The 25,102-nt window shown below is 31.8% G+C and overlaps 3 protein-coding genes across 3 annotated transcripts; all 3 read right to left on the reverse strand.

Moving 5' to 3' along the window:
- Positions 1 to 252: 252 nt before the first annotated feature.
- Bma-fut-3 (Uncharacterized protein) lies at positions 253 to 2,277 on the reverse strand (the record flags this gene model as incomplete). Its single annotated transcript, XM_001900220.2, has 6 exons — positions 253 to 388; positions 477 to 638; positions 799 to 1,017; positions 1,304 to 1,532; positions 1,697 to 1,889; positions 2,032 to 2,277. The coding sequence occupies 6 exons, from the start codon at positions 2,275 to 2,277 to the stop codon at positions 253 to 255; spliced, it is 1,185 nt and encodes a 394-aa protein (XP_001900255.2).
- A 638-nt stretch (positions 2,278 to 2,915) lies between these two features.
- Bm4866 (Uncharacterized protein) lies at positions 2,916 to 7,080 on the reverse strand (the record flags this gene model as incomplete). The annotated part of the gene is made up of 11 exons (XM_043078876.1): positions 2,916 to 3,000; positions 3,536 to 3,718; positions 3,819 to 3,968; positions 4,358 to 4,554; positions 4,679 to 4,751; positions 4,942 to 5,071; positions 5,255 to 5,387; positions 5,511 to 5,633; positions 6,001 to 6,186; positions 6,287 to 6,411; positions 7,011 to 7,080. The coding sequence occupies 11 exons, from the start codon at positions 7,078 to 7,080 to the stop codon at positions 2,916 to 2,918; spliced, it is 1,455 nt and encodes a 484-aa protein (XP_042934810.1).
- A 1,555-nt stretch (positions 7,081 to 8,635) lies between these two features.
- On the reverse strand, positions 8,636 to 24,487 carry Bma-rod-1 (Uncharacterized protein; the record flags this gene model as incomplete). The annotated part of the gene is made up of 47 exons (XM_043078877.1): positions 8,636 to 8,716; positions 8,886 to 8,994; positions 9,069 to 9,126; positions 9,269 to 9,482; positions 9,618 to 9,753; positions 10,097 to 10,197; positions 10,320 to 10,389; positions 10,669 to 10,763; positions 10,862 to 10,992; positions 11,130 to 11,328; positions 11,521 to 11,603; positions 11,679 to 11,895; positions 12,258 to 12,479; positions 12,591 to 12,773; positions 12,960 to 13,034; positions 13,131 to 13,266; positions 13,666 to 13,796; positions 13,955 to 14,080; positions 14,353 to 14,507; positions 14,644 to 14,768; positions 14,839 to 14,997; positions 15,149 to 15,237; positions 15,622 to 15,714; positions 15,872 to 15,989; positions 16,062 to 16,171; positions 16,329 to 16,496; positions 17,254 to 17,319; positions 17,379 to 17,498; positions 17,675 to 17,779; positions 18,011 to 18,200; positions 18,512 to 18,717; positions 19,030 to 19,176; positions 19,509 to 19,661; positions 19,865 to 20,100; positions 20,299 to 20,515; positions 20,625 to 20,698; positions 20,793 to 20,886; positions 21,030 to 21,152; positions 21,252 to 21,381; positions 21,666 to 21,799; positions 21,875 to 22,146; positions 22,362 to 22,449; positions 22,892 to 22,981; positions 23,138 to 23,317; positions 23,550 to 23,668; positions 23,946 to 24,164; positions 24,355 to 24,487. 47 exons carry the CDS (start codon positions 24,485 to 24,487, stop codon positions 8,636 to 8,638), a joined length of 6,480 nt encoding a protein of 2,159 aa, XP_042934811.1.
- Between the last annotated feature and the right edge of the window lie 615 nt (positions 24,488 to 25,102).

Consider the following 25,102-nt stretch of genomic DNA (forward strand, 5'->3'; position numbering starts at 1 on the left):
AATAATAATAATAATAATAATAATAATAATAATAATAACGAGGAATGAATTACACATATGCTAAACATATAGTACAAACGAAATTGTTTTAAATATAGAGGATACAGCAGATATGCACTAAATAAAAATATACAACATACAACACAGATGAAAGAAATCTTGACAAAATCCAATATAATTTAGAAATTGTACAAAAAATGAAACCAAGCGATAAATGCAAATAGCAATATCTATTTTTGTGTTAACAACAATTTACTCTTCTCTCCAACCTTCAGCAAATTCAGACCCTTCACATTCTGAAGTCTCATGGAACCATTCTTCCACATTCTCATATGTCTTTGCTGGACGATCCTCCAATAATGCTTCACACAACTTGCAGAAATGAAATCTGAAACCATTATCAAGCAAGTGGCCACTACAAAACTAGTAACTTTTTTTTAAACGATCCTATTTTTGTAAAAAAATCAAATACGAACCTATACCCAATGTTCTGATATGCTCGAACCCAACCATCACCACGCCATTTGAAATACTCCAAATACGCTGTTTTATTAGACATCAGTGAAATCAAATAATCGGCCATGGCTTGCGCACTTTTAAAATCATCCATAGGTATAAAGGACTGAGGCGGAACTATGCTTAAATTCATTTGAAATTACTTAAAGAAATAAAGAAATAGGCCATAACGCAGTATACTGGAAATTCATTCGGAAATCTAACAAAAAATTTAATTGATAATTCTAATGTATATCAGTCATGGTAAAATTTCAATAAGCAATAATAAGAATGCGAACCAACTTTTCATACGTTTTCCGCCTCATAACAATAGGAACACTTGGTAGATGGTATCGATCGAAGTACTTCTCCGTAACATAATTCTTACAAACAGTATTTTCAATTGCGATATAAAAGAAATTCATTACACCCAGGTCTTTTTCACATTCAGAAGCTCGCTTACATGCATCACGTTTGTAAGGATTGTCTGCACATGCTCCATATTTATCTACCATTATGTATCTAAAATAATGGTCCTTGAAAATTTGTGAATTGATTACCTGCACTCCAATGTTTTTTTTTTCTGAGGCTAAAAGATAGCTCAAACACACTTTACAAATGTTGATTTCAGTAAAATTTTCCCCGTTTCCAATATATATATCCGTTATTATACAATGATTATGAAATTCAGGAGTAATCGCAAATTAAACTCGAAATCCACGTATAACTGATTGTATTTAATAAAAAAGCAGAATTCTTGCGGGAAATTGAGATTTCTAAATAGTTGGAAAAAGTGATGAGCATTTACTTTCCAAGTTTTTCAACAGCTAACTCTCGTTTCGAAATTGTATTGCAATTCGACACCAACCAAAATATTGCACTAGTTTTATTTTCCAATATTGTTTTTTCATCATAAGGTAGATTTTCGGATTTAATACCAAGTATTTTATTAATTTCGGGACTAATCCAATAACCTCCATAAACCCATGGAACATCTGAATCATGCCGATATGTCATCGTCCAGTTAAAAAAATTACCTGAAACATAAATTAGAAACTAATTACATAAAAGCGATGTTAGGAAACGCATAAAAAACGAACAAGATTAATTGTACTAAAATTTTGCATTACCTTTTTGTCTCAGATGTTACCTTCTTCTAAACAAGTTATTGCATTGGATATAATACTAAGGAAAAACGAACGAGGTGCATGCAAAGCCTTCCTCTGCCATAGTTTATAAGTCGGAGGTGCTTCTACTGTTAAGAAAACATAGCGTTGTGATGGAGACCTCTTTTTTGGTAAATCGCTCAAGCGAAAATCTTCAATCATGAAGTGGAAAATTACAGCATCAGCACTGTCAACCAAAGATCGATCGGTCGTAATCACACACTTATCCTGAATAAATACTCAAAATGTTTCTTGTAATCAATAAAACAAATCCTACTTTATTTCCTATCAATATATATCTGCACCATAACTAACCTGCCCTCGCAATTTTGCAAAATCTTTTCACGAAATGGACGAAATTGTTGCCTACCTTTAAATCAGGGCACTCATTCATCAAATGCAAACGATTTTCTGGTAATTCGCTAAAAAATGTTGTCCACATAAGCATCAACTTTTGTTTCGTCTTTATAGATTGTTGTTGCTCATGTGAATAAATCATAGTCCAGACAGTCTGCTGGCTTACGAAAAATAAATGTGGCACTATTCTCGAAACGATAAAATAGAAAAAACAGATAATAATAGCTCCAGTAAAAATTCGAGAACGCAATAGCATCATTCCTAAACCACACAGCCACTGTCGATGCTATAAATTTTTCTACAAAATATATCGCTTGGCTGGCTAAGAACAAGAAAAACCGAAAACCATATGTTAATCTATGCATTCACAAATTAAGAACAAGGCGAGCAATTTCATTTCGTCAACAAAATCAGTTTTTTTTAATAAAAATAAAAATTGCATGCCCTGAAGCAACTAGCTTTAAATTGGTTCTTCACCCAGAAAAGAGTGATTTCTATGTTAGATTTAGCTAATAATTTCTTTAAATTAAACCTTTTTTAGTATCTAAAGTATAAAAAAAATTTGTTAGAGACAAATTATACCACTAAATGATTGCGAATAAAAATTTATTTGCACAATATTTACAATTTTTAATATACTCATCAAGGTTTTTAAGCAAAAATTTCCACGAAACTTTCTTACAAAGCAGACAATACTGTAATAATAATGAATAGAAAATTTAGGTTACAAAGACGAGGACAGATTTAATACCCGCGATAACAGCCATAATTAGAAACAATCACAGCTCACAAAAATCAAATTAAAACTAAGATATTTGTATTTCAATAAGCTTTTTTTTTTCAATTTCAATAATACAATAATATTTCCATAATTTGTATTTCAATAAGCTCTCACTATCAGCGATACTTCATAAAATTTGGTTCTGTTCTAAGGACTTTACTGATTGAGTTGTTATTATCCACAAAATCCCACTGATCATACCTGAAATGACAATGTCAAAAATGTGAGAAAATGACTACTAAAAAATGTGAAGAGCTGATGTAAGATATAAAGTCTGATTATTTATGATGTCATCTAAATCATTTTAGGAGGCAATACGACCTATATTTAGCTTCAGAAATATTTTCATATCACTTAATGGGAGAGTTGAATTTATTTTCTTATATTTTTGGATCTCACATGGCTGAATGATATATTATATTAATTTATCAGTTTAGAAGGATTTTAAAAATTTTGAACTCAAAATTTAAGAAATCATTAGGTCGTGCTAATAACACATATAAGATCATTTAAAAAGCTAATATTTTGGAGAAATTACTACATACCTTCTATTTAGATCATTATCTTTGTTGTATAAAAAACTTTCTGTAAAATACTGTGCAGGATCTAACAACATATGAAAAGGTTTTTTATCAGAACCAACTGTTATAACAACCGTAAAAAAAATGTAAAATTCGGCATGATGCCAACAAATTTATCTAAAATTCTAAACCCATAACGTAAGATTAATATATACTTAGTAGCGATTGTATGGTTCTTTGGTTTAAAGAAACCAGTTCGCTGCAACTTTTCACCTCGGTATCCCAAACCTTTTTTTTCATTGCTAGTTTGAGCACAGCCTTCTTCCATCTCCACTGAAACAGTTTCGAGACGTCCCAAATTGTGTGCACCAAGACCTAAACCTGGAGACCAACCCCAGCTAAAATAAAACGTTAAGGTTCGACGCACATAATTACACAAGATGTATAGTAAATATATAACAGAATTTTATGAATAACTAATACATTTATTATTAAAACCTTTTCATGATTTTACTGCCAATTCCCTTTGTATGAGTCTCAAATTGACCAAATCCAATAGATTCAACAGCAGATAGTGGCCTCTCAATGCTTTCGTAATGCCTTTTCTTTGTTTTCTTTTTGAAAACTGAATGTTTAACTTCACCAGATCTGTAAACGATGAAGACAAATAAAGGAACTTTCATTAATTTCACACAAGACTAATCTTTTATTTTTCAAAAGCCCGGATACGGTATGAAGACTTTATGAAGAGTAGAGAGAATGAGAAAAATCTATCAATTCTTTCCATCAACATCTTTAAACAGCCTTAACACTGTAAATTTCCATGAGATTTATAGTGTTAAAGAGGAGTTCCTTCCTTTTTACGCATGACACAATAACCCCACTAAACGGCAAAGTTTGAAAAGTCTTACCAACTGGATGAGCAAGCTCTTATCTTAATCCACTGGTAAGTAGATAGAAGAATAAAGATTAAATAAAAGTTAAATTCTATCGAGACAAAAACAAAAATAGAAATATCTGCAAAATCTGTTTCTCACCTCAGCTTTTGATCCTCCATCATTTCCACTGAATGCTTTGCATCTAAATCACCCTCTTTTCGATCATAATAAATCGAATAATCAACATCCCAATCATCAGCCCACTTCCAATCGTTATCTGTCCCATCTTCTAATTTTTTCCAAAAAAATGTGTCCGTATACCAAACAAGACCTGGTCCTCCTTTCTCCCATGTCACCTGTAAAAAAGCTGACCTTTCAGTTACAATTTATGGCCTTATTATCAATTTGAACTAGGGATTGGTGAATCTTCACTCAAAATGTGAGCCCATATGTAGTTGCAAAATCCACTGAAAGCTATGCCTCCTGCTCTATCTCATATTTTCTTGGTTTGATACGTTCTTGCTCCGTTACATCGTCGTGAAGAATTTCATGACTGCAACAGATAAAATGTCACTCAAAAGAGCTCGGCAAAAAGAGAATATATGAATTACAATCTTTTAATTAATAAAGAATTAATAGGTTTCAGCTGTGAATTAAAATGCAAACGAATCCTCAAGAATTATAAACTCTAATAAAACAACCATAAGTAAAAGTTAAGCAAAAAACAAAACCAAAAACCATACCGTTCCCACTCTTCATAACTATCACCGTCATACTCTATATCATCCACATTTCTCAGTCTAAATTTATTGTCAGCTATTTCTTCTGGAGTGCATAAATTGAGGTTCGAATACGAGGATGAAATCTTCTCCTCTAAAGATAGAAACTTCAGACAGCCTAGCCTATTTTGAGAAAACCATGATTTGACAAAATTTTTAAATATTTGAAATAATTACAAACTGATTTAGTACCATAAGTTTCTCTCAAAGCTCCAATTCCTACATTCCTATTTTTATATTTTTAAGCATGCAAAAATAACGAAATAATAAGCTACACCTTCACAATCTATAACAGTAGCTTCTTCACTTCCACTGTATTTAAAACAGACGGCAGCGTACTTGCCTCTTCGTTTTTTTGTCTGGATACCCAATTTTCTAAGAACCATTGGCGGTAATTTACAAAGGCGAATCTAAAATTAATCGGTAAAAAGTCAGACAACATGGATTAAACCTAACTGCGCAGAAATAGGATTAGACATGTTTAAAAATTTTGTATTAATTATAAAAAACAAGTTTTGGAATGAAATATCTACCTGTTCAAGAAAAAAGCTTGTTGGAGTACCAACGTTTCCAAAAGGCATAAGGCTTGGTGGTTTAAGTTCAATAAAGGAACGAAAATCTAAATTTGGTGATATTCGACAGCTATCACCTAATCTCTGGAAACGAAAGTATTAACAAAAACATTACATATAAAAGATCTAAATATAAAGGACTGTAGAAAAACTGCAAATCAGTAATCTTAAACTTAATCGAAAAAAAAAGCGAAAGAAAAAACGAAATGAACAAATGAATATGATCAAAATTGACAAATAAATGAATAGGTAGGGTGAGATATAGAAATAGACAGACGCAAAGTCAAGACAAAGAAAGGAATGAAATTAGTAGAAAATTCCTGAACCACGTACAGAATGAAAGGTTTTAAAGGGCGTGCATTGTGATGCTTGTAGTAAAGACAATATAAAATAAAACTAAATAAAAGCTAACAAACAACAAAAAGCGTACAAAAATGATCTCATTAATAACCTCGCAACTTTTCAGAGGAAAAATGAAGCACTTCAACGGCATTTGAAGTCCTTTCTCATCAACCCAGAACTTCAAGTGATAGTGTCTGATGCATGCAGCTCGCTCTTGTTCATTTTTAAATGAAACAACGCAGCAAAAACGTTTATATTCTTCAGAGGTTGTCAAAGTATTCATATCATTATCAGCCTAAAATACAGAATTTGCTTTCTTAATATTCTAAAAAAGCTAAATCACAAAACCTGATAACCAAAATTTATACTAAGTATTCTTTTCAAATCCAGCTTACAAGTATTTCGGGTCGATGTCGATAATGGAAACAATGAAATCGTCCACTTTCGACATAATATGAGAAGAAACACCGCAAATGCCTTGCATGATATGCCTTCGGAATGTTGCGAACAATTGCATAAGCTTCAAATAAATAAATAATGATAATTAATAATAAAAATAAATAATAATAGATAAATAATAATGCTCTATAATGCTTTTGGCAACTACTACCGGATGAACAAAAGTGAACTGAACCTTTTCCAGACTTAAACACGACTTGCTTTTCATTTTGAAAAGCAAGTCGTGTTTAATAATAATAAATAATTAATAATAAAAACTTCATTTTGAAGTCAAAAGATCCTCTCGACTAAACAGCTGCTTCTTGCTTTTTCAAAATTAAAATAAACTGTTGAATAATTTATGGTAGAAAACTCTCGTGCCAGTTAAATCAAAAACAATGATTGCAAATCTTATTTGTACAGCTTTAAAAATATAGAAATTTAATGGAGATACTTAATTATAAACAGACAACAACATTGGTTTTCAGTAATTTAAATTGTTTGCATCATCGTGCAATTATGAAGCTAGGAAGACTATGAGAGATTTTTCCAAGAGTATCAAGAATTTGGCAAGACAATGCAGTTGTCATTTGGAACGAAAAAAGAACTAATCAAAATAGTAATAGGCTAAGCCCGGCAATGCAGTAAGAGTATGTCCAGTTCTTAAAAAAAAAAATTTACCTTGTACTGGTAGCATAGTTTTTGTCGTCGAAAGTGCAGGATCAGCTTGCACTTTACCTGCCTTATTCATTTTAAATTGCACATGAAAAGTATAATTATATATATATATATATATATATATTATACATTAACTGCAGCTAACGGCATTATAATGGACATTTGTAATCAGCTTCGATCTGATCTTTGAAAATTCTATCATATTTTCCGCATGAGGGAGAGAACATGGACTGGATGTATTGGTTACTGGAACATCTCATGTATTTCTTGTTCTAAACTCACAAACTACATCAATAAACTAAAACCGACTGACAACAACAGAAAAGGTCAAACCCAATTCGAAATGTCCCAATCTAAAAACAAAAAGGTTCCAAATGACATAGAAAAATGACATAACTTGTAATTCACTCGCAGCAACTATTGCTTTAGAAACCATTGCTCAAATAGCAACTCGCTACCACTCAGTCCTTGCAGCAATAAATTGCGACGTCATACACCAAGATGATAAACTTAAAGATTTTTAATTTATTTAAAAGCCACTTAAAAAAACCTTTAATTAAAAATTCTCCAAATCATTTTCTTTCCAAAATTCTAGGAAGGATAGGAACTAAAATGGCGAAAGCAATCTTCCATAGTATATCTTAAAAAGGCATTCTTTGTAGTACGAGATTACATTAAACACAAATAGTGTAGTAGATCTCTTGTCAGTTATGTGCCGAAACCGAAAACGGTAAAAACTGGAAGATCAGATCACTTCAAAAGGACAAGAAATATAGAATTAACTCTGAAATATTCCCAAAATATATTATATTGCATTTACCATGACATCCATTGGAGGTTGCTGTTAAAGAGTGTCATGGTTGCCGTGTTTTATTACTGAGGAGATTAAAGACATGTGATAATCCACTTCGTCCCTGTTTATTCCACACTTTACCAGTGAATTTCTGAGTTGCTTCTAATCAGTAAGTGGTGTTCCGTTTCATGTCTTTCATAAGCATTAGACTAATCTGCTATAAAAATCACAACACCCTAAATTGTAATTAACGATAGCATCAAAGGTAATCACCAAGAGCAAGAGCTGATAGCCTTCCTCAAGCTACATTTTCATTTAATCTTGCAAATACATCACTTTCAATCCAGAAAATGTAGATGAGTGGCGGAGCCTTCGTTTCATTTCGATTTTTTTTTTCTCGAAGTTTTACACTTCAAGCCTTCAAATTATAGGAAATATTACGGTGGCCAAAACTTAACAAAAAAGTGTAGATAGGTGACAAGAAGCATCATCCGGGACAAGTGATTGATACTTTCATCGTTAGTTTTATCCAAAGACTATACAAGATCGCATAATACCTAAATTCATGCAAATAAATTTTATGCAGCAAAGTATTAAATTGATTTTCGTGCTAATTAATCAATTAATTGTCTAAAATAACTGCTAACTAAACCATAAAACACAAAGTGGGATTGCTGCATAAAAGTAAGCGAACTGGAAAAAATGGCAAAAATGGTAGTCAATTTTGTGAAATTATTTCATTATATGTTTATTAACGGAAAATAGGAAATAAAAAGGAATACATCAAACACAGTAATAATAGATAGGACAAATGGCACTTTTGCCGTAAAAAACATCACTTCCATTTCAGTGAAAAATCGAGATTCGAACGCATAGAACTTTCAAAACAATTTTCAGAGCCTTCTTCAGCTTCTTCCTAAGAAATTAATTCCTAACAAGAGTTTTGATTTATGTTCTTTTATAATGCTTTTTATATTGTTTAGCATGCCAGCAATTTGATTCTATTTTTAGGCACTTAAACTTTCAAAAGCGATTATTAAAATTTCGATTGAAAGAATAAAATTTTATGGGAAAATATCACATACTGCAACTACCGACGACGCGAGCATCAATAGACGATGAGCAATAGGGAAATTATCTCGCTGCAGCGAATGTGATAATGCATTAGCTGAATGACCATATTCCACCGGACAACTAAAAGTTATAAATATTATTCTATCCCAGGATTGCAAAGTATTTCCAAAGAAATAAGAAGAGAAGGGACTTACCTCAAAGAGAATAAAAGAGATCTATCAAATTGTTGCTTTCTGTTAGCACTTTCCTTTACTAAAAAGTGATATACATCAACAAAACAAAAAATGAACCACAAAATTAATTCTTACTTTCATTTTTTAACTTCAGAAATCGCTGAATTAACTGCCAGTTTCAAGATGCATAGAATTTTTTGAATTGTTTCACTGAAACATACCTGCAGACGAAAATAACCACTGGGCAGCATAAAACCATTTTTGCTCAATGTTGTTTATGTGTGAAAGAATACTATTGTTAGTAACGCAGTAGTTTAATAATTCGATGAGCATATCAAATTTCCTTTCGAGATAAAGTTTGGTTAAAAGCAGATCGATCATAGATGGCTCCAGCAATTGGTAATCTATCACTACAGATGCCACAAACAAAGTCAGCTAAAAATGTGGCAGGATAATTGACTAAGCGATTAGTAGTAATAAATATCAAATTCAATTTCCTCTCTTAATCTCGTTTACTCTAATTCTTTCGATTCGAAGTATTATGGTTACAATAGTTATTATCAAACATACTTGTGGTGTTTGCAAGGTATTATTTATCAACGATTTCAGCAAAACGGTTTTCTCTGCCGAATGAAATGTTTCGGTGTTTAAATCGATTTCGCATTCATCAATCATTCGAGAATACAACATTATTTCCAACATCGAGCTAAATAATTTTGAAACTTTCACCGTATGAGATTAATTAGTATCAAATTTATTAAGTGTTTTCAAATACTTCTAATTCTTTTTGAAGGTTTGTGAGTTTGTAAATATTGTAAATAAAGTACGGGAAATAGTTCAACGATAATACAAGATATTTAAAAGAAATGCATTAACTTTATTAATTTAAAATATGAATATTATGCTGTATTTCTCACCAATATATTATTAAAAATGTATAAATCGTACTTCAAAGAATCATTAACACATTTGTTTAATTTCAAACAGAAATTCTGTTTTAACCGGCAATACCAGAAATGACAGCAATGGTTATTATTTGGAAAACTTACCAGACATTGCTTAAATCACTTTGCATAACCTCTGGAAACTGCTCACATCGAAGCAATCGCAATAAGCAACAAAGAGCGCGTATTTTACTCCCATATGAGCCCTGAACTGAATTCTGTGAATATTGAATGATTAAAATAATGCACAGTTAAATTCCCTGAATATACAACTTCACTAATTTAATAACTCAAATCTAAATATAAATAGCTAAACGCCAAATTAAACCTGTCGATAGATATTTGTAAGACCATAAGCTGCTTTTTTGTAATCTCGTAACCGTGATAATTGTACAACCCTGAAAGTCCAGAAAATTATACTTTGTTGGATTCAACTTTTATTAACACTACTGGTTTGTTTCATAAAATCAATTTGACATAAAATCAAAAAACAAATTATATAATGACAAATGGAGCAGGAAATTATCGCAGAATATGCAACCACATGAATACTTGGCCATGATATTAAAGGAAATGAATAAAATTTTTTTTACTAGTTTTCTTTTTCTTTTTGCTTGAAAGTCAAACTAATCATTGCGGAAATGCAACACTCCATTACAATGACTGAGATTTCAAACCTCGAAACTGTAGAGTCGGAATATGGCAATCTATAAATTTCCCCATTATTTTCTTTCGTCGCTATCGACATCAATGGCACATCACTTAGATTTGTCTGCAATATATTAGATCACTAATTCTGAAAAAATTTTTAGCTCACATTTGCATACTTTCTACAGCTACAATGAATATTTAATTGACCATTTCACCTACTTCATTAGGATCAAAGATCACAACTTTTTCAGCATTCCATCCAAGCCATTGTTGAATAACTCTGTCCTGAATCATATCCAGATCCAAAGCAAATATGTTAGCCAATTCAACCGTGCATGGAACCTTGTCACCTTAAAAACAAAAAAAAAAAAATGAAAAACGAAAGAACTGGACTGTTTATCGCAGCATTTTCAGATAGAAATAATCCCTAACAGTCGAAAAAAACTCTTAACTAAAAAGTCGAAAAGGAAGAAAAAAGTGAACATACCAATATCTTTACAACTGCTCCAGTCAATTTCGTTTGTATAAATATGCTCGATAAGATTTTGAGGCGCGGATAACATATCCAGTGTGTCCTGTTGCAGGAGTCCATATTTTTTGAGCACAAACTCGATATTGTAACTTTTATAAGCTTCTTCCAAATTCTGATGAAAACGCTTCAAAAACCCAATATCTTCGATTTCCTTCTGAAACCAACTTAGTGAAAACCTTGAGTATTATTCTCTGTGCTTTTTCTAATTACTCTAGCGCAGAAACAGTATTTTTTTAACAATTAAAGAAAACATCATAATTAACACAACAGCAAATGTCATGTCAAAATAATGATTCTGCTTGTTGTTCTAACTCATATGAATATAAATAAATAAATATATATATACCTCGGTCGATTCATGCTTAACATCTGCAAGCCATTCTTCAATGATATCGATTCCCATGGATAAAAAGCACAGTTTCGTCTCACCTTGAAGAAAAGTGATGAAAAGGGAAGCAACTACATTTGGAACCATAATTGAATTCATGAATTAAAAAAACTCACTCAGAGGCAGATGTTTGAAACCATCCGTTAAACCTTTCAGTGTTCGAAGGCGATTTGTGGCTTTTCTAACTAGCTGCCTGATTCGTTCAATATCACTCTTATCCGTATCAGCATCCTTGGTAATGTATGCTTGAATAGTCAATAAAACAGCACTGGATAGAAGGTCTGATTTGGAAATTTCAATTTCAGGCAACGCTCGAACAAACATCTGCCAGTTCTAAAGGCGGCTGATAAAAAAATGCATAATTCATACATTTAACAATGACATATTTTAAAATCACAAATGAGATTTTTTTTAAATTTTTAATTCCATTTAGTGATTTAACGACTTGGCCTGGTTACAAGTAATAAGAAATTGACAGTAGCGGGGAACTTTGTTCTAATCACAAAAGAATAAATGTTGATAAAGGGAAATTTTAATTCACATATCCACCAGAATTCTAGATAAAAGATTTGAAATTATTCAAGAATCATTGAATATGTACATAACCTAATTTGTAAAAATCCCTTGAATCTAACAAATTTCAGCTAGAAAAAATCGACGACTGCAAATAAATTTATTTTCTAGAAAGAAATTACATCGACATTGAAAAGCGTAAGCTCGGCATGAATCATGGGAAGCAAAATATTCTGCAAATCTTTTTCATTTTCAAACATAAACGGATGAAATGGAAGACGATGGCAAGCTTGGCTGGGAAGTTGACTAAAGAGCAGATCTGTCTTATTATACAACGGACAGCCACCAATTTCCTCCAGAGTGGTTGCATCTTCTCCATCATAAACTTTCACTGTTAAACTTTGCTGAAAAAAATTGAAGTGATTCCATATTTTTTAAAATCCCTCATGTCAATAATCCATAAATATAAATTTAGTTAGCGAAAGATATTTTTTATCATACTGAGTGAACTGAACCTGTTTGATAAGAAATTTTTGACGTTCATTGTACCATCTTATCTCTTGGTCAGTTGGGGAACTCACACGTTCATTGATCTCTAGGAACCGGATTGTTATGGAAGCCCTCCGTAATATTTCAACTTGATCGACATTATCATCGTCAGCATATTTAGTCATTCCATTGATTATTACTTCAATGGTCTAAAAACCAAGAAAACAATATTTGGGAATACTTTATCTTTAAAGGCTATGTCTGCAATTTTTTTAAAAAAGCTTTTTTAGTTATTAATAAGTGACAAAACTTTTCCTGAAACAGATTAAAAAGATAACAAAAGAATTGACTTGTAATTAATTTATAGAAGAGGCAAATTAACGGAAACTACTTACCTCATAATTATAAGGACAAAGCGCCATCAAACAGGCATAAAGCTGCATGAAAAGATTTTCCGTAACACCAATTTTCTGTAATCGTTGCAATGAGTAACTTTAAAAACACTTCAGAAAAAATGAGAAATAATTAGAAAAATATGGAAATTAGTTAATAAAAATAGTACTAACCTGTAATGCTATGAATACAGTAAAACGCATTTCTGCTGCTAATATTTGATCGTCTTCTACAGAAGCTCTGAGTGCCATTTTTGTTGCATATAAAATCAAAGCTTCAGTGATTTCCAATGAAAAATCATCGCAAAATCTGGAAATGCATTGCGATTAAAGCAAATACCAAACTTTTATAACATTTACTTTTTTTTGGCTCTAAGTTCTTTGGTCCAAGAGATTTTGTTTTTTATGGTAATGATGAAACCCTACAAACATTTCCGGAGCACTGAAGTTTTAGAAAATTTTGAGTGAAATTATTTACAACAATATCATTTATATGAAATCTTGAAATTTGAATATAGCAAAACGCATTATCAAAGTCTATTGGGTCAATCTAATGTTGCTTTAATTAATGGGTAACAAAGATAGGTAGGATAGAATTAGGACAATTAAATTCAATTTCAAATATTATAACTTCATAATTTCTATTCTTAATGACCATCCACACTGGAACATGGAGGAAATATAATATAAAATAAAGCGGATAACTTACTCGACTAATATTTCGGGTGGGATAAGACAGCGAACGAATTCTTGCACTGTTGCATCTAATGATACGTTCTGAGGAAAATTAGCATTTAGTCTCCCCAACTTCTTGATCCACAAAGTCAGTGCATAATGATGCTGCAAAAAAAACAATATAAAGAAAAAAAAAAATAGAGAAGATACAAAATAGTTGAAAATATTTCGGTGAAAATCAACTAAGTTATAAATCATATTTAATAAATTTTGCTTTTTGTTTAAGTTTTAGTAATAATTTTCTTGATAAAATATTAACTTACACTGAGCTGCTTTTCAAAAGAATAATCATCGAGCATAATGGCACAAAATCGAGCAAAACGAATGAAATTGAGCATAATATGAGGCGATTTTCGTGTTACACACCAAGATCGCGTTTTTAGTAAAATCTGGAAAAATATAGAACAAAAAAGAGGCCCACTGTGTGGGACAAAAAACTATAGTGTGGCTACATCTGAATGCCAACGACTGCACTTGGTATATAAAGTTGAAAGTTTAGCCCCGTAAATTAATTTTTTCCTCTAAAAAAAGGATTGAGAAAATGATCAATTAGGGTATATACATAACAACGAACACAAAGAAACACAAAAATTCTTTTTCAACAATATGTTATCTCCTAAAAAATCTATACGAAAACATTTAAAAATAAAACAACAAATACCTTTTTGATATCAGCAACTGGAGCGGAAAAAATGAGTGCAGTGCAGAATTCAAGATCGGCACAGTTATGTATTAAAGCTCGTTCCATAAATAATTCGATAGTCCCAAACAATTCAGAATAAGTCAGATTAACATGATTCGGAACCATGTAACATGCTCAAAAAAATTTATTTTAATTTAAAATATTCAAATCATTGGCTTTAAAAATAGTATAAAAATTCTTGATATCATTTTGAAGCAAATGTCTGATAAATGACAACAAAACTTAAAAATGAGATACAGCAAAATTTACCTAATAATACAAATGAGAAGCGAGCACAAACTGTTATCAGAAGCTGATTATTGATAATCAAATAGGAAAAGAAACTTTTCCATGCTATTCGCATATTTTCGTAATATTCCAGCAAATTACTCGTGCTGTAACTGATATATTGACACACTTTCAAATTCACTTAAGATGGAAATTGGAAAATAGGCGATGAGTTACTTGATATCAATCAAATCGGTGTCTTTCAAAACATCGAAAACGACGGAGCGAGCCACAGTGGATAATTGTCGTATCGCGTCACTTTTCTTAAAAAGAGTGCCATCCATTCTGTAATGATAAACGCCAGACCGCCTCCCAAATCCATATATTAAGCATGCCCTATAATAATCACTTCACTTCATTTGTCTCGTTTTACATTTGAGTGTAAGTTAAATCACCAAACTGTATCTTCGAAATTCAATACTAGAAATGTATATAAGAAAGTGAAGGTACAAATAAAAGAGATTTTATAGATATAAATAAAGCTTACTTTTTGTCTACATATTCGCTTTCTTCTACCAGATCTTCAGACATGCACTGTGAAACAACCACTTCGAACAAATTTACAAAAAGAGCAATCTGAAAATTGTAAGTTGACTTCCGCTCCATTCATAAAGATCAAATGGAACATCAGTAAATAGAAGGCTGGAAAATATAACCCTAACAACACTAAATTGTAGCATATAGTTAAAAGAGAAGCGAGTTCAATTTTTTTCGTTTCAAAATCAACAATAATTGTCATGTTTTCCCAAATTCAAACTGATAGCTATGCCAAGAATAGCTAGAACTGTGATTGCTAAATAAATGACCATATAAAACACTGATCGGAAAAACAATTTAAATACTCATGTGATAATGATACAAGCAGATACAACGAACAGCTTAGGCTATGTGATCAAAAGCATACTTCCTGTTTATCTAGCGAAATATCGATTTTAGAGATAGATAAGAACAAAAACTTACATGGAAAACATGCGTGTTTAAAGAAGAGTTTTGGCAAGTAGCTTCGATTAAAATACTCATTAAATCAGATAGATTCCCAAACACAACAAATATCTAAACGAGGAACTGTAAGAACTCGAGATGTTGACTCACTACAAGAATAAAAGCAATAAGTTAGTCTTTCCGCTACTTTTATACTTGAATTAGATAACAATTAATAAATGCCTCAGACAAAGGCAAAAAATTCAAAAAAGTGACAGCTGTGTTTTACCGGCTCAAAATCACTATTCTCAGCTAACTCCGACATGATCCATAATCCATAGCTGCAACTCTTCACTACAAGTGTTAATAACTGTTCGCTTGGTTTTTTTGCATCTTGCATCGCAAATCTACAATTGTAAAGTATTATTTGCGCGATATAAATATGAAGACTAATCAAAATTTGAACTAAAGTCTATTACTTTGCATATTCCAAAGCTGCTACAGGATTTCGATTTTCCAATGCACAGTGAAGCGCTATTTCATACATCGCAGTTTCTTCCATCATCAGAGCATTTGATAATTTGAAAAGCTACGGAAAATTACACAAATATTGTGGAATCTGTATAAAAGTATCAAAAAAAAAAAAATCAATAAAACGAAATATTTTGACAAATTAACCTTATTTCTTAGTCTTCTACTTTTTTCCTTCCCAAAATTCTAGGCAAATCAGAATACAGTAACATTACCTCAGTCATCCTTACAGGGATGCCACCATCAGCAAAATGACAATTTAGAAAATATCTTAGTTTCGCCGATTTCCAAGTGTTATTTCGCAATAATGACAGATGAGTAATCATGCCATGATCAATTTGCAGCTTTCGAATAGCATTCAATTCTGATAGAAATATTTCATCCTCAAATACTTTAATTAATACATCAATTTTCATTGGTCGTTATACGTCAATATGGATTTTTGTTTTTGCTCAACACAAACATTAACATAAATCAACAACTTCAATTTAAGCCAAGTAAACATTTTTTAAACGTTTAACATTGTAGTGAGAGTCGATTGCTAGTTTTCGGAAAATTTTGCTCAAAAAAATTGCCATTTGAATGATCTAATCCTTATAAATCTGTTGGCGTAGGAGGTAGGTCCCGGCATTCTGACATTTAGTTACTAGCTTACTGGCAGACTGACCAAAGGATTATTTCCTTTAGCAACGGCACTGAACCAATCATCTTATAATTGTAATAATTCTTTACAGACTAATAGCATTGAAGCTTCATAGGTTTTGTTACCGAATCGAAAAAGCTTAGAAAAGAAATATATTTTTAAACTAAGAGTGATCAAAAATTAGAAATATGATGCCATTATAATAGATAATACACATAAATTGCCAGGACGTTTTCAAATAACAAGAGCTATCCAATTAGAATATTTAAATTTATCATTCATTAAAAAAACTTTTTTTAGCACTGATAGTTATAAAAACACACACTTAGGATGTCTCAGCAGTACAACATATGTCGCCAACCCTTAAGCGTTCTTTAAGGAGAATAAAAATTAACATTTGTCACGAAAGTTCATCTTCACTAAATTGAACTTCGTTCCAGTTAATTTTTCCAAGAAAAATTTTCATAAACGTGTCAAACCTGAACTCAAAATATCACCTTTCTAAACCGCTCCAAGAAGCATGAAGTAGCTTCCACAGTTAGAAGTCGAATTTCTTTCTCCTTCTGAAAATTATATGGATACGAAAGTGAAAATATGTTAAAAAATGTTCAATAAAATTTACCTCCGTCAGGAGCAAAACCGGACAATTTAACATTGCTTCAATGTGTGACATGAGCCGGTCGATCACACAATTCCGGTCAGTCTCACTAAGGTCGTTGAGATAAGAAACGACACCCACATACTAAAATAGAGACAATTAAATAAGCAGGAAAATGAATACGAGAAAGTGGCGACACCACAAATACTTTCAAATAACGCCTAAAATATATTAGGATTAGTTTTGAAAATAATGACAAATTATTTGAATGATTATAACAGAAAATAAAGTAATGTTTCTGCCAGAAATGAGAAACTAACCAATTCATTTATCAATTTTGCATTGATCAAGTAAAGACAGAAACGAAAAATACATTCATGTCTCTCCATTAAGTTCTTCTTCAACTTTTCCGCCAATTTAATTATCTAAAAACGCATTTCCTCATAGTAAAATATTGTCTCCAATCAACGACATTTTTAGACTTTAAAAACCACTCTGATCTTTGTTTTATAATGCCAATCAGTCACTAAATTACTTCGAACAGAGAATCAGAAAAAATTGAGTAGAAAAAAAAACCCCAAAAGTAACAAAATACTCTTTACAACAATTACAGATTACTACTTCAGAACAACTAATTGCAAGTCTTAAAAATCCACCTCCAGAGCACTGCTAAGTCTGTGTTGAGGATCAGCTTCCACAGATTCCTGCCGAAAAATAAATTCTATGGCCTTGCTAAACAAATGCTTTTGTTGCAAATATCTTTCTAGTGCTTGCATCGGCAAACGATATTGTACCAACCGTTCTCCTAATGCAGCAAAATCACATTGCTGTTGCAAGCGAGATGCTCTTAAAAATCCGGGTATCTAGTAATCAAATATATCGACTACAAATATATATTAATGAAAGAGTAAGTTTTACTATTAATACTAATGCTTAAGATATGAAATGAAAATGCAAAATATTACTTCGCAATCACAGTATTGTGATTTGCGTCTTAAATTACCGATTTCTCTTTGAATCACTCGTAAAAAAGCATTATTGAAAAAGTCGTCAACGAAGTTTGAACAGCAACTGAGTAGATGAATTCCTTTTCATCATTTTATGTTTTATTGTATAAAATATCAAGCATTTCAAAGTGATCATGCAACAAAACTTACGTTTTAAAATCAAGCCCAGGATCTCTTAACATTACGTGTACAGCACTTGATAAGTGCTTAGTCCATGGTGGGTGAGCACGTTTTGCAACATCAATCAGCGCCTCACATCTCAAATTCAGATTTGAAATACTTTCTGCTACAGCCAAACACCGTTCATCCCACGGATTAGAACTAGAAACAACACCGGCAGAACTAGTTGCGATTTTCTGTAGAAATGATGGAATTATCGCAGCATTATTACAGAAAAAAAATATTTAATTAAAAGACGCATTAATGCCTCTTTTGTTTTGTTTTCTTTCAACTAACATTAAAGGATTGGAACAAGCTTTTTTAGAAAATATTTCAATAATTTTAGTAAATTTTGAGAAAGCAGAACTTTTTCCTTTTCAACAGACTGTTTTTTAAATGGCTGTGTTACTATAATTTATATTGGTCTTTATTGACGAATTCACGATAAACAACCTGCGTAAGTAAACCTGACAGCTGTTTTGCTTCCTTTTGTAATAAATAAAATTTACCAAAATGTATTTGTACAGTGTACGATCAGGATCCAATTTGAATTCATTCATGTAAGGTCTCGCATATTCATCAATATTACTTTTGATTAATTGAATACTTTTTACGCGTTCCAACATTAAGTAACATATTGATTCCACTGTTTGTTCCTATGAAATTCAACAGCATCGATTAAGATAAAAAATGACAGAAGACACAGAATTTGTCCGGATTATAAATAAAGTTGCAAACTGGTGAAGAATGGATTAAAATCGAGGTGCTGTTAAATTTTCATATTTTTCGTTCATTATTTTAACTATGCTAGAAATATGCAAGTAGAAACAATAGCATCATTATTTTTACCTAAAAAAAAGGCAAAGATTGCAAAGAAAAAATAAAAATAGGGAAAATTAAGAGATGAAAGTTTTCGTCGCAACCAAATCAGCAATCCATTTTTTTCAGCTGAATATGCATCTTTATCGAAGTTCACTGTTTAGCCTACTTGATAAGTATTGTAACTCATCGTGCACTGATAAACACTCTTTAGCCTTTCCATTGAACGCAAATTTTTTACATAAACATTCAACTCTCCCATCAAGTCATTTGGATCTTCAGAATAACACCCGATAACTGAAAGTGCGTAAGCAACTTCTGCCTGAAAATTTTATAGGTTCGATGAATGTGGTTCCAAAGTAAACAGATAAAAAATTACGAGGTTAAAGAACGTTATCTCTTATAAGGAGTGCTTCAAAAAATTGACTCATTTGTAGCTTGCCACCAATGTATGAACTCAAATTTTCACTCTATAGTTAGGGCGGGAAACAAACGTATTCAGAACAATTTAACTTAATAATTCACTTGACGACATGGAGTTATAGAGCAATTGAGTAAGTTCTGTATAACTCTTTCCATAGTTGACGCAATTTGAAAAGAATTTTCAGGAAAACATTCAGGGTGTTCTGTTTCGACTACGCGAGCAACGTCCATTAAAAATGTTTTGCAACATAAGAAGCAAGTTCTAGGGTCATTTAAAATTGCGATAGGAATAACGTCTTCTAGAAAACGCACTGCCTCCATGACCTCATTAATCATACCTAAAATTCGAAGGAGTTCCACAGAAATCCAGTTTGTTACTGAAATAATTATATCCAAATTTGATTCATGATTGTGGAACAAAAAAGCTTCTAATAATCAAATAACTGTTATATTATCTCATCTTGACACTTCAGAAAATCATTAAAACTTGGCGCTCAGTTACAACTTCACATAAAAGAATTTCCACAACCAGTTACCACGAACTGTGAGATGAATTTCTCCTAGTAGACGTTCGAAACTTCCTCTTTCTTTAATCCACTCCTCCAGGGTTTTCCGGTAGCGACACCATATCAAGCGTGCTTCACAGAATTGTCCATTCTTGCAGAAAATTTCAAGAATATGCTCCCATGAGCAACCACTGAGAAATTCTGACCACAAATCAATTCCCGAGAACTTGCTACAGCATGGTTTTTGCTGTAAATAAAAATATCATTAAATTTCATTAAAAGCTATCATTAAATTGGAACTCTCCATTCTACGGTAACCTGCAATCTATATATTGAAATTACAAATCTGAACGTACCCAAGGACCAAACACCTCGCGATATGATTGGTAGTTGTAACGCATTAATAATAACTTCTCTTTCGTTTCATTATCTAAAGTGAAATAATGAGATTTAGAAAAATTTTCAATCATTTAAATGCAAATCAAAGATACAAAATGTAAGACAAACATAATTTACAAAACTACCTGTAATTTGGAGGTTTTTTACGAAATCTAATGTTTTCTTAACCCACAAATGGCTTGAACAATACATCAATGCAGCTATGCACATTTCAGCCACCTAAATAAATAAACGAGATCTAACATGCCTATCCAAAATCAAGATTTAACATAATTAAGAATGCAAGTAGTGTGAAGCAGATGGAGTCAATATAATTATTTATAATGATAGTAAAAAAATCGCAATAATTAAAAAATGCTTACCCAATTCTGGTCCGAAACATGCGTCATCCAACCAAAAAACTTGTCTAATTCATGTGTTTCGAGGTCAGTTTGACCCATCATTCCTGTATCCACGAAATGTTCAATACGGGCTATATAAATTTTCTGCAATTAACTCACTTTTATCGCAATTGTGTATTTACATTCACTGTCTTACCTTACCAATCAACCATCTACGCGCAAAGTGGAATATCAAGTGCACACCTCCATGCTCAAATTGAACATCTGAGCAAATTCTTTAGCTTCAACCCATCGCTGCTGATATATTAAATGATCTAAACGCATTTCCGGCTGGCATTCATAAACTGCATGGATCTTGACTGCATTTAGTTCACTAAAATCCTATGTTTAAAGAAGCATATACAAACAAAATTTGTCGCGTCCAAATCTATTAAAACAAATGACTGCAGATTCATTTTACTGCAGGGTAGTTGTCAAATCAAAGTAATATCCCACTATCTCTTGCTGGAAAAAATTATTTTTTACTAAAGAGAGGAAGCATTAAAGAAAGTGGAGATATATCCATAAAATGGTTGATGCCAGCTTCGATAATATAACTGAAATAATGTGCTAGGAAACAATTAGACGTTTATCGTCTGAAAGTCAGCTGTGACTCACCTACTTTCATACGCGAAAAGCTGTATAAAAAGTACCAATCCCTCTTCGCGCGTAACTTTGTTCAATAACAGTGTCGCACTGTTCACTACTTTCGTATAAATTACATCACAAGTCCGGAAATTGCGAATTTGAAGCTAAAATCAAATTAAGTAGATCCAATTTCTGCACAAGTATAAAGAAATCTAAAGATCTAAAAGGCTATAACTTGCCTGGCACGCTCCTTCCTGATTGACAAAAAGAAGTACCAGCTTGGTGTTTTCATTGATTTTGCCTTCCCGATCTAGAACATCATCAAAAAGCATGAAATCTTTAGCAACTTCACCAGTTTTTAAAAGAACAATTGATGAAATCAGCAGAGTTGTTACGGCGTCCCAAATTAACAACTGTCCGTCTGTTGTCAAAGCCATGATAAATTTGATAGCTCGAGATGTATGCTTGTCACGATGTGTAAGATGCCGAATTCGTACGATGCCCGAAACGTCTGAAATTAGAGAATCAAAGTATTAATAAAGTTCATTATAAATATGATTTTAACAAAGGACTAACAACTACAGACAGAATGTCGGGTTTGCACTTTAAGAAGAAATCAATTTTGTTTCATTAAAATACAAATTGTCTCTACATTATTCTTTTAGTAACGGTAAAATATAAAAAGCCTTTTTTGCAGGAAGGATATATTTTAATTAGAGGGCTCACCAGATGAATAAAATTCGTCTGGATCTTTGTTCAAAATTTCTGCGGATAAATCAAGTAATGCTATTCTCGCATTCTGCTTCGATGACAACTGAATGATAAATGATTTATCATAAAATTATATATTCTGAATAAAAGATACCTGCCAATTTAAAAGCGAATTTCTTGCATTGTGAGAACTTTAAAATGGACAGTAACATGATTTAGGAGACATTATAAATTCATGTATTATTTTACTATTATGATTGATATTCGCATTATGATTGTTATGATTATTAATTATTAAAGATAATTATTGCTCGATAATTGATTGATTTTTTGATTTTTTTTTTTCACTTTTTTAGCTTGAAATACAATGGAAATTTTCTCTCTTCGTCTTTCTTGAAGATTGCTAAAGTGCAGTATATAAGATAAGGCACAAATTATTTAAAAGACGAACTTTTTTTTTTAAAAAAAAGTAACTTTAAAATTTATGTTCGATATTTCTGATTTTGTGAAATTAACATTAAGTTTTATAGAAGCGAAAATTTTACAAGCAAAAGAGTATTAAAATGACTAATGATTGCAGAATCTCTGCTAGCGTAATGTGTGTCAAACTGTTTCCAAACCATGTTTTCCATGCCCTAAAATTATGATAAAAATCATTATTTAATAAAAAAAATTTGATAAGCAAATATCGCAATACTAATCTTCCAATCAAATATGAATGCAACAGATCGCACATTTAAAAATAATTGCATTTGAAACTGACGCCTTGTTATATTCATAAAATTGGGAACCTTTTGTCTGTTCGATATTTCGATTTCGACTTCCTGTTCTGGATGAAAATATTCTGAATAATTCGGGAAAAAAAATGAATAAATTTCACCACTTTCTAAAATAATACACATCCGCGCATGTTCAAGATGCAGATCGCAGTTTATAGTTGCACCTTGTATCCGTTTATTTTCCACCAACTTCTGAATGAAAAGGTGATTTAAAAAAGACGTCTGAGAAAGAATCAATTCTTTAAATCAATTCTTGAAAAAATGAGATTCACTTCAACTGAATATGGTATGTTCTCGATGAAAATATTTTAAGTAATTCGGGAAAAAATGAATAAATTTGGCTTTTACAAAAAAAAAAAAAAACAAAAACAAAAACGCAGAAAGTCATGCATTTTGCAACAAAAAAATTCAAGAACATGATTACCACTCGATGTATTATACAATTGGAACCAATACTAAGAAATAACACATTCCCGCAATTTGTCAGAATTACTATTAAATTGACTACAGGCATGAATTTCATAGCAACTGGATTGATATTTTCTGAAATATTGCTTAATTACATAGTTGAATGCAACCCAACACAATAAGAGAAATGCAATAATGAAAGAGCTCACATTGATCACATTAAATTTTCTGGATGCAAGCTGGAAGTGTTGAATGTGATCAGAACATCTGTAGATGAGAAACCTTAATTCTATCTATGTGATGCTAATTCCATCTGTACGACCATTACCGTTCTAAGCAACTTAAACTTCCAGCTTTTTATGCATCATTAATACCTTATGCACACTTTAAACAGTTTACTGAATTGTCTTACCTCCGAGATGCACTGTGACGATGAATCTTGCACCACAATGAAAACTAAATATTGAAATATCCTCGCCTATTGCAACCGCCAATAAATCACCATCAGCATTCATATCGCTTAACACAATTCTTTCTTTCCGCTCTATCTCACGTTCGTCGTTTTTGCTTTCTAACCTTTCATAACTGCTACTTTCACTTTGCATAGATTCCATATATGATTCATCATCATCTGAATATGTGTGAGTTGATTAGATGAATCTCTGAATATTTGTAATCAGACTTTTCCTTATTACTTGTCCAACTTCGCAATTTTCTTACCCTAATTTGAACAACTCATCTCATCCTTCACAAAATACTATTCCTAAGACAAAAGACATTTTAATGAATTTTACCTTCCTGCATCTTAAAGAAAATACTACCGAAAATTGATGCAATTATATTCGACTCGTATAAACTGCGACATTTTTGTTTAGAAAACGTCAAATTTGTTGTTTCATTACCATCGGTGGGTGTTGTTATGCTGATGAAGCGAGTACCCACAACAGCTAACATATTCGAAATACGCCAGATATCTAGTAGTGTTAATTGATTACATAAACATTCGTTGAATTCTACTGCTTTCAAGTTTTGTTTAAAAATGTGTTCCAAGTATTGGAAGATAAAAGCTTTCAAGCATCACTACAACTGCACAAAGCACACACTTCTATATTTTGAAATATTTTTATACAACAAACTGACAAATTTCTGTTTTGCAAATTAGTCCGAGAAATGAAAGTAAGACTAGCAATACTCGACGATCCCTGATCAAATTTTTAGTCTTTCCTTCCTTGTTTTCCTAGAGTTTTCTTAGGAGTCAATGTTTGGAAACTTATATGATATCCCTATGGTATGAATATGATAAGAAAAGTTGAAACAGTTTAATAGACGACATACAATTATTCATCAGAAAAAACAGTAAGCAATAGAGCCACTACTTGAGGTTTCCTAATATATTATGAGGATTAAAGAGTGGAACAATTGTTACTTATCAGATTCTTATTATGAATGATAACAGACTATTTTTTTGACATAAGAGTATTATATCGGAACTGATATTATATCGAAGTGATAATCAATAAGCAACCAACCCGTTGTCGCGACGTTTTATAAATCAAACTAAGTATTACA

Source organism: Brugia malayi (assembly GCF_000002995.4).
Source record: "Brugia malayi strain FR3 genome assembly, contig: Bm_v4_Chr2_contig_001, whole genome shotgun sequence".
NCBI lineage: Eukaryota > Metazoa > Nematoda > Chromadorea > Rhabditida > Onchocercidae > Brugia > Brugia malayi.